The sequence below is a fragment of the Amphiura filiformis genome, chromosome 16 (genome assembly GCF_039555335.1).
Source record: "Amphiura filiformis chromosome 16, Afil_fr2py, whole genome shotgun sequence".
In the NCBI taxonomy this organism is placed as follows: domain Eukaryota; kingdom Metazoa; phylum Echinodermata; class Ophiuroidea; order Amphilepidida; family Amphiuridae; genus Amphiura; species Amphiura filiformis.
In genome coordinates this window covers 40,206,123-40,216,467 of record NC_092643.1, presented here as the reverse complement: position 1 = coordinate 40,216,467, position 10,345 = coordinate 40,206,123, and the positions used below count along the sequence as shown (strand labels likewise).

At 37.0% G+C, this 10,345-nt stretch overlaps 1 protein-coding gene across 1 annotated transcript; it reads right to left on the bottom strand.

Moving 5' to 3' along the window:
- Nucleotides 1–3,451: 3,451 nt before the first annotated feature.
- Nucleotides 3,452–10,259, bottom strand: LOC140135986 (exosome complex component RRP42-like). The gene is made up of 5 exons (XM_072157690.1): nucleotides 10,066–10,259; nucleotides 8,008–8,441; nucleotides 7,456–7,579; nucleotides 6,154–6,309; nucleotides 3,452–5,156 (listed from the first exon to the last, which is right to left on the bottom strand). Exons 1-5 carry the CDS (start codon nucleotides 10,120–10,122, stop codon nucleotides 5,061–5,063), a joined length of 867 nt encoding a protein of 288 aa, XP_072013791.1. The 5' UTR covers nucleotides 10,123–10,259; the 3' UTR covers nucleotides 3,452–5,060.
- Nucleotides 10,260–10,345: the final 86 nt, after the last annotated feature.

Below are 10,345 nucleotides of genomic sequence, written 5' to 3'. Positions count from 1 at the left end.
GTGCCTTTTAAATAAAATGCTCTAAAAATGCTTAGGAAAACAGTACGGAAACGCTTTAATATGCAAATTTTCCTGCTTGCTGCGCTCGCAACATATATATAGACCATTTAAAGTTTGCAAAATGGGATACCAAAAATTTGGCATGTGTAAAGGGGGGGGGCAAAGATTTTTTGGTGGGCCGAGAGGGGGGGCAAGCGATTTGTGGCGGGCTGAGAGTGGGGCAAGCGATTTTTGGCGAGCCGATCAGAAATTTTACCGGCTCATAATTATTGCACAGCCCCTAGCTCAGAGAGGGTTGGTCCCAATTTTTTGGGGGTGGGTAGAAAAGTGAATTTTTTGGGGGCAAAATCAACCAATTTTGTGCAAAATTGCTGCAAAAAGTGGAAATTTACGTAATTTGGGGGGCTTTTTGCCTCAAAACTTAACGGGGGGGCAAGAATATGATATTTGGGGCCCTTGCCCCCTATAGCGCTACCACTGTTTGGAGGTGACATATATACAGGGTTATTTAGACTCCCCTTTTTCAGCATCGCTGTCACCCAAAGACCCAATATATTTATCAATCACATACTTTGTCACCCAAAGACCCCTTATTTTTCCATTTGATCTGTCACCCATTTTTTTCAATTTAACAGCAACTTGCATTTATCGCTGTTACTTATTTTGAAATATCAAAGCTATTTGCAACCATAGAACTAAAAATTCAATGTTCAAGGCTTCTGTGGGACTGTTTTGGCTCTCACCAAAAGATCCAATTTAAAAAAAGGTCATGTTCTCACCATCACCAATGACCCCCAAATTTAGGTCCAAACAGTCCCATCTTTCACCCAAAGACCCAATATTTTTTACATTTTGCTCTCACCGAATCCCAAAAATCATGCTCTAAACCCAATAACCCTATATTTTGTTACATTCTGTTCTCAAGATATTCATTTCATATTGAAGTCAGCCCCCCCCACCATGAGAAAGTTGCCCCCCCCCATGAGAAAAGTTGATCATGTTGATGAACGAGGACAACAGTTTACTTTTACAAGGCAAAAAGCACCTTTTCTAGGCATTGATTGTTAACATGGATGGTGCCTTCATGAAAGACAGTACCCTCTTCACTATAAAAGGGTATACAACATTGTAATACGATTCTGAAAACATTTTTGAAAACATGATGCAAAACATTCTTACATTATGTTATTAAATTTCTCTGTATATATATTGTTTAGGGCCTACTATAATTTCAAATGAGAGTGGGGTCTGCATTAAAACACATTTCTGGGATGCATTCCAATCAATATGATCTCCATCTTTGCTCTTCAACTATAGCCCATATACCTTCCTCGAGTCAGTAAAGTAAAATCAAATTTTGAGATTTTCTCAAAAACTGTCAATTTTTACAGAAATCTGTTATGCTAGTTGGATTCCTTGAATCATTTAGTTTCTGAAAATGTATACTTTTATATACTTCTCATCATTACATTTAGAGATACAATAAAAAACGAGATCTGATTGCGTTCGCCTGCGACCGCGAGCATGCACAGCCAGCAGTGACAAATGAATCTGTGAGAACCGGAAGTGATCCCTTAATTACCTTTGACCCATAAAAATATTACATAGTGCTTAGGATGTCATAAGGAATATTCCTGGTGAATTTCAGCTTAATCGGAACTTATACATGGATTTTGATTTTTTTTTAAATTTATGATTGACCTTTTGTCTGACCCCTTAATGACCTTTGACCTCAATGAAAAAAAAAACTTGTGTACACCGACAAATTGCATTGTTCCAATTTTAATTTTAAAATTCTTCTACGTTTAGTTGTCGAGATAAAAATTCTTGAAGTTATTTAGCTAAAAACAGGAAGTGACCCCTTAATGACCTTTGACCCCCAAAATAAAAATACCATGCATACATCAGGTCACACTGATTCATGTATGATGGTTATATTACTCTGGTCTGTTTACATTTTGAAATAAAAATTGTTTTAACATTTTTGATAATTTTGGTTTTTGACCGGAAGTAACCCCTTAATGACCTTTGACCCCAAAACTGTAGGCATCCTAAAGATCATGGCTAGTAGCGATGCATGTGTGCTAATGGCGACTCTCTGCTATGTAATTTGTAAAGACAGTGATTTTTTGAATATTTTTACAAATTTTTCAGACTTTTACCGGAAATGACCCCTTAATGACCTTTGATTCCAATTTTGTGGTATAACTTTTAGACAATGAATATAGATCATGCATGGGTGTAAGTGACTTCACGATGCTATGTAATATGTGGGAGGAGTAGCATTTTAGTGAAAATCCAAGTTTTGGCCATTCACCGGAAGTGGATGAACTTTGACCGGAAGTTGTTCATGTGACATCTGTGGCACCACCAAATGGTTCTACTGACCAAGTATGGTCAACATGCCTGAAAGCATGTGGCTGCGATGGCTGATTATGATGTTGACAGAAGAAAGAAGAAAGAACGCGGTAAAAACAATGCACAGCGCCGATGGCGGCTGTGCAACAATATCTAAATTACTGACTCAAAGAAAGGTATACAGACTATAATTTTGTATTTTTCCCCCTCCTTCTAAAATCAGATAATTTCCAATTTGGGACAATAATGACCACTTAAGGGCTCGTATATAGTGATGTTTTCACATGTTTTGTGGGACCTGAGAGAACATGAGACAAAACTGCATTTTGAATACGAGGAATGTCCTTGTATCAAATAATTTAGATTTGTTTTAAATTCACAATATAATACAAATTTTATGGCCGAAATGATTAAAAATTAATATTTTTGAAATTTAACAATCCTCGAAAGTAAATTGTATAAATCTTATAATAGTTAAAGTGTGTGTAGCTGGGATGAAAAGCTATCCATCATATGAAAAATGTGACCTTTCGTATTGAAGATATACATTTTTTTCCCCAAAATACTTAATAAATTTCAGTATTTTTGGGAAAAATCTTTAATACGAAACGTCAAAACTGTCAATTGATGGTCGGCTTATCATCCCAGCTACATACACTTTAAGTACATATCATTAGATTTATAAAGTTTCCTTCAAGGAGTGTTAAATGTCAAATATGACAAAAATTTCAATTTTTAATCATTTGCCATAAAAAGTTTGCAAATTTAAAAACCCAAAAATTATTTGATATCATCAGGACATTCCTTGTATTCAGAATGCAATTTTGTGCATCTGATGTGCTCTCAGGTTCCACAAATGTTGCTATCAGATTCCTTAAGGCACATTTTCAGCTTTTCCCCTTCCAAATTGACTTTTTACTTTCCATATCAGGCCCTCCTCCTCCCCATAAACCAAAATCTGGCTCTGCCAGAAATAATTTTTTTACAAAAGCTATCAGAAATCAAGAAATTGGACAATGAGCCACAAATTCACTTTGTTCTGTCAAATTTAATCATGTCAATGATAATACAAAGGTCATTGTAAAAAAAAAAATTTTAAATAAATTTCAGAATTTATATAGCGCATTTTTCCAGAGGATTCAAAGCGCTGCTGTTTACCTTTATGAGGCTCACGTCAGTAGCAAGTTACATTGTATTAAAGAGCACAATTCAAAAACTCAGTCTGGTACAATTACTGAACTGAGTACAACTTGCTAAACTTGAGCCCAGTCCTCGTTTACGCAGTTTAGGGTTGGGTTTATGGTTGGCGTAGGGCAGTTTTGTAATGAGACTAGTAGAGTTGCACCCTATTCGGTAATTGTTCCCTCAGTCCACCACACTATGTTCAAACATGATATTTTTCATTTTAGTTAGTTGGTCCTGGTTCAATCAAAGTGCCGACTTGCCAGTGTAATAATTAGCATGTTGCTAAAATTACTTAAGTCGGCCATAGCTGGGGGCTATCCGTGCCAAACTAGCTTAGTTCGTTTAGATTATGATCCAAGACACCCACTATCACAAGCGCATCGAAGCGTGTAGCACTTGCGCCGTGTTACGGCAGCGGTACATGCTGCACGCCTATGATACTGGCGTCACGTAAAATTGATGGATGGCCCCCAGCTATGGCTGTCAGTGAGGTGTAGGAATGTGGCTCATCGGATTCGTCCATATGTGAACCGATTATGCAAATATGAGGACAATGTCATAGACAGTCAATTTAAAGATTTTTGCACCATGATTAAGAACTTAAAATCGCTTTAATGGGTGTAAATGGTATCAAAATGTTACACAAAGCCAAGTTATAGCTGAAACACAATTGATGTTAACTAAAGGATTTGAATGGTAAATCAGCTAATAACTCAAAATAAATTTGGCAACATTGTCCTTTTTAGGCTTGATCATATAGCGAACAATTAGGAGGCACCAGGGGTAGCGTTTTAAGGGGTCTCGGGGTCCAGGACTCCTTGATTTGGCAGGTCCCTGTGATTTGGACCCCTTAATTTTGTACGTCTGTGTAGAATAAGATGCCTGGACCCCTTTATTTGCCAATCTGGACCCCTGGACTCAGCAGGTCACCGCTAACCCTGGGAGGCACACTATTTTGCCCTCCATGAGCAACACACAAACATGGCGGAGTCTGTACTCTTTGTAGTACTGTAAAAGTGGAAATTTTTGTGGTACATTAATTTTCGCACTTTTCGTGCACAACACAGCTACCGCGAAAATAAAACACACGAATATTTTCTTTTAATATATAGGTCTACGTAAGAAAACTCAAAATCGCAAAATTTAAAACAAGCAATGCAGTTCAAAATCGTCAAAGCGTGAAAAATTACACACACGAAAATTACCACTTTTACAGTATATGTGATATTGATGTTCACTCCATGTAAATATTCTTTATGGCTGCAATGGGCTATTCCAGTTGAAATCCATACACCCCCTATGGAAGACATGACCTTTAAACAGGGGGTGTAGAATTCAAATGGAATCATCCATTCAAGTAACCCCATTTGAAATTTACACTCCCTTTGTGGGAGTTTTAAGGTTATGTCTTCCATAGGGGGTGTATGTATTTCAACTTGAATGGGCACATTATGTAAGTCACCGACTAAAGTAAAGGAATGCATAGTAATGTACTGGTGAAATGTGTCCACATTTTGTCAATTTAGAAATCCCACAGCTTTTGCGCCATAACCAATTTTCTTCAGTACTGATGATAAACTCTGGTTGAGTGAGATGCCTACTTTCTTGGCGGTCTGTAAAATGAAGAATAGAAATTGACAAATAAAAATATAATAGTATGTAAATTTGTTCTGTGTGGTACAGTCTTCTGAATAGAGTGGTTAAAAACAAGTAAAGGTTTTTTTTTCTTCGCATTTGTTAGTTTTTATATTTTTTCTGCACATCAATCCAAAGGAACATGTTGTTTCCAAGAAGATGCAAACAGTTATTATCATATTCAATTGAAAATGTCTGCATTCACTCTGAATACCAGCAAGTGTAATCTTTGCACAACATTCTTGTGTCGATTGCATCAACAGTTGAGACCGTCTTTGTGATTCCGGGAATTTGAGTCCCGCCGAGAATCCTTTTACCCGGCAGGAAATTCCCGGCCGGGTACCGAAATTAAAAAAAAAAAAACAATTTAAAAAATTTTTTTAAATTTTAAGTTTTTTTCGGTTTGCAATTTTTTTGCAATTTCGGTACCCGTTACCGCCAAAAACGTGCGGGTACCCAGGCACAAAATTAACCAAAAATCACACCCCTAGACCCGCCGCAATTTCTTTATTCCATTAGAAGTTCAAACCCATAAAACATATATATCCTATAGAACTGTATGACTTTGAGGCTAACCATGGGTTTATGTGTCATAAATATTTGTTGAAATTATAGATCGGCCATTTTTATTAGAGCCAAATAACGCTCTGTGAATTTGAGAAAACAGGATTGGTAGCAATACAGCTTTTTCTCTAGTGCAGTCAGTATGTCATTGTGCATTACACTGGGATCAGTTAGAAAACACTATGGTTTTCTCCGAATGCTAGTACACGCAAAGATGTTAATTACATGCGTGTGCCGAAAAGCTACCTTGATGCATTGACATATAGGTACTGCACTAGAGAATAAGCAGTATTCTCAGCATGACCATGCTGGCTGTTACCTTATCTTAATATCCAACCGGTGTTTTATGGAAGGAATATCAACAGAATGAGTAATGAAGGCTTATCCTCGAACATAGTCTCTATCACTTACATTGATCATGTCTTGAATACTGTCCACTGCTAAACTATTAGGCCCCTTCTTCTCCATTCCACAAATGTGACCTTCTGTTGATACCGCTACCACAAGACAGGCAAGACAGCATGCTTCCTCCTTCAAACTGGCATCTACTACATGCCTTTGACCCACCTAGGACAAAAGAAAATGGAAGAAAGATGAACCATTTTTAAGGAGCATTGCTTCCTCTTCCAAACTGGCATCTACTCCCAGGCATCTACTACATTCTTTGACCCACCTAGGATTAATTATATACCTCATATATAGATTCCTGTCATCTGATTGATTGAACTATGGGCCGTTTAAACCGTTTGTTTAAAAATAGGATCCAAAAATCAACTGCAGATGGGATAAAGGTCTACTTTTGACCAGAATGAAGATTTCTCTTGAAAAGGTCTGCATTTGGAAAACCCACACCCCCACGAAAAATTTCTGGCAACAGGCCCGATCATGGGTCATCTGCTCTGCCTTTTCCAGATGAACCATGGGAGAGCAGGTTTGATTTTTGATTGTCCTGCAGAGATTTGAACCCAGGCCCTCTTGTACCAAAGGCAAAAGACATTAATAGCCAGTGTACCACATTGCTAGTATTTGTATTGGGCTATATTCCATTTAAAATCCACACTGCCCCTGTGGAAGATTTAGCTATAAAGTCTTTAGCTATAAAGTCTTCCACAGAGGGAGTATGAGTTCTGAATAGAATAAACATTTGGGTAACTTTCATTTGAAACACTCCAGTTGAGGAAGATATAGGTAAAGCCATGATACAGGGGGTATATTGGTTTCAAAATGATTAACCCTGACCAACTACATTTGAAACACACTCCCCTGTGGAAGATATTACCAAAATATTCCACAGGAGAGTGTGGATTTCAACTGGAATAACCCATTTGAATCCTAATTAGGCCAAAAAAAAAGAGATTGTTTGCTTGTCCTCCGCAACTTTTTCAGAACTGGGTCGGTCGTGCACAAAATTTTCAAAAAGGTCATATCCAAAACATGACTGTAGTGCCTTTATAGTTAGCTTAATAAATAGCCCAATTAGTTGTAAATTGGGATATTTCATTCATGTTTTTAAAACAGTTTAGAAGTGTGTAGAAACTGGAAACAAAACTTTTCAGGATGTCAAAAATGTTGAAAGAAAATAAAAACTTTTTCTGGAATTTCCAAAATTAGGGTCAGTATTCATTTGAACAATAAAACAAAAAAACAGATTATGGTCGGGCAGTGGACGACAAGCAAACAATCTTTTTTTATTTTTGGCTTCAAGTGACATACCTTACTGACAGTAATAAATAGAGGTACATTGTCTGTATTGATTGCGATGACATCGTGTGGATCGTCTGAGAGCTCCAGTTCTTCTTGACCATCATCGTCTGTTTGTACCGTTACATGGGGAAGTCTGCAATAATTGAAAAACACACATATAGACAATGACAATTGTAGGGCATAGAAAAGTGTGAGAGTGTTACAACCAGAAACGTTTTCAGATCTACAGCTACAGAAATTAAATCTGAATCCATTTTAAAGATGCATACTAAACTAACTACCCGGTACTACTAAAGCAAGCTGTAAGTGTACGGCTTGAATGTTGGCAACAAAGGGAATTTGATGAGTGTAAACAATAATAGGGGATATTAGGGCGTGCTATTAAAAGTTTAGGGATTGAGGTGTGCTATAAATTGCACTCGGACATGCGATTTAAGGTGTAATGGTGTGCAATCACACTCACATGCCTTGAAATTCAATCCCTGACCAATCTGATTCTAGATGATTTGTTTCATTATTATTTTTCAGATTTAGTGATAGTGCCTAGTTATTGCAACCCACCTTGTGTTGTATAACGCTGCTTTGACTGCTACACCAATGGCATCAAACAAGTTGCCACCACACTCCAAAACAACAATATCAACATATATCACCCAGCAACATTGTCTACTTATAATACCTAAAGATTTATAGTCCAAAACTTGCTGATGATCATATACAGTTGCCAAAGTATTAGCTATTTCCACCGCTAATTCCTCGCCACCGCGCCCTTCGAATTCCGGCGATGCATTGGCAGAAAAGTCCACAAAAAATTCAGCGTAGCCCTCGTTTGGTCGAGTTGGTCTCGGCGTGCCCATCTCTGCTTTGATGCCCACAAGGATTTGTGTGTTTGCGAGTTTGAGGCGAGCTGAGCCACTAGTGTTGGAGACAACACCGCATTCCAGTTCTATGTTGCGATAGTTTTCACAGGACCTTCCATCTGTACGAAGTCCATCCTGATTAGGTATTAATGAAAACAAAATTACATATACACTTTAAAGGTGGGTAATCTGATTGACAGCCTCATCAGGGTTCGGTTTTTGCCGGCAAAAACCTGTTTTTGCCAGCAAAGCTGCAAAAACTGGCAAAAACCTGTTTTGCCAGTTTTTGCCCGTTTAAACCGCAAAAATGGCAGAAACTGGCAAAACTCACATATAGTCACTCAAATATTTAAAAGTAACACAGAAAGCTCATAAACAGTAACACACAACTTTTAATGAATCATTTAACATATTTTTTGTCTCATCAAGTCCTTAAAATGAAAAAGTTTTGAATTTGGTATACGCCACATTTCGGTTAAATGCATTTGAGCAATGAAAACACATGAATTGAATTTCTTAATATGTTACTCATAATTACAAAATCTGGTCTTGTAACACTCAGGAAATAATTTTTGGAACTTTTAAGTTCCAAAGATAATTATTAAAATAAATATTATAATTATTAAAATAATATTATTAAAATAATTTGTTTTGAGATGAAAAAACTGAATTATAAATCACTTTTTAGTTTTTTGCCATTTTTGTCGGCAAAAACTGGCAAAAACTGTTTTTGCCAAGCGGTTAAAACCGTGGTTTTTTTCCACCTGCGGCAAAAACCTGCGAACCCTGAGCCTCATCCCCCACTTTACGCAATCAAAATGCAGATTTTGGTATCAAACGAAAGCTCAGGTACATATTTCTGAAGAAATAATAAAAAACTGTCAAATTACTCTCGACTGTGGTATACTATGTTTGAGACTAATTTGACAGTTTTTTGATGTTATCTTCAAAAATACACCATTTGGAACACCTAATTTCAATATGTAAATGAGAAATATGCAGATGCAGAATATAATGGTCTTTTATTCGACATCAATATATCTTGATTATTATCATCACTGTATCCAGCATCACACTGTATGAATTACCGGTAGTCACGTTTACAAGAAACATTTACGTGTTCTTTTTAAGGGGGTACTACACCCATGTGGTAAATTTGTGACTATTTTTGCATTTTTCTCAAAAAATAATTACACACTGGTAACAAAAGTTATGTATATTATAGGGGCAAGGAATCCAATTACTACACTGACATTTCAGTGACTCAAGACAAGCGGTTCAGTATATCTGATAGGAAACGAGGTACATCCTAGCGGTACCTTATTTCTGATCATAAATAACAAACCGCTTGTCTTGGGTCACTGAAATTCCAGTGTAATAATTAATTGGCTTCTTGCCCTATAATATACATAACTTTTTTACCACTGTGTTATTAGTTTTTGAGAAAAATGCAAAAATAGACACAAATTTATCGAGGGGTGTAGTACCCCTTAAATAAATACGCAATCCAATTCTCATTCAAACTTGTGGGGATGGGAAACTGAGTGAAAGTGCAGTCCCGGCCAGCTTGCACCCACCCCCCTGCTTTTGTTTTGGCCTGCCAAAAATCTTTGCCCCCCCTATAATTAACCTGCACCACCCGGGGTACACATAATTATTGCACCACCCCTAATAAAACATTACACTTCTCTTCCAAGATGCACTCATTCACATTCATTTCATCATTTTTTCATGTCATGATCTTATTTTTTAAGCTTACCTGAATTCCATGTATGATGAATGTCTTCTCGCCCGTACTCAAATCGGCCTTTGCCATTGCTTTGTATCAACTTCGGAAATTGTATGATAAAATTCTATAAAACCAATACCAGCTGAAATGAAGTAAATTAAAGAAAAGTAGGAATTGGCTTCCAAATTTGGGGAAACATGTGTATTCAATGGGCCTCTGTTTTGGAGAAGTGATCATTTTATTAAGGGGTTGGCTAGGAATAGACATTAAACATTTTATAATCATTTAAGTAAAATAAGATATAAGTGAG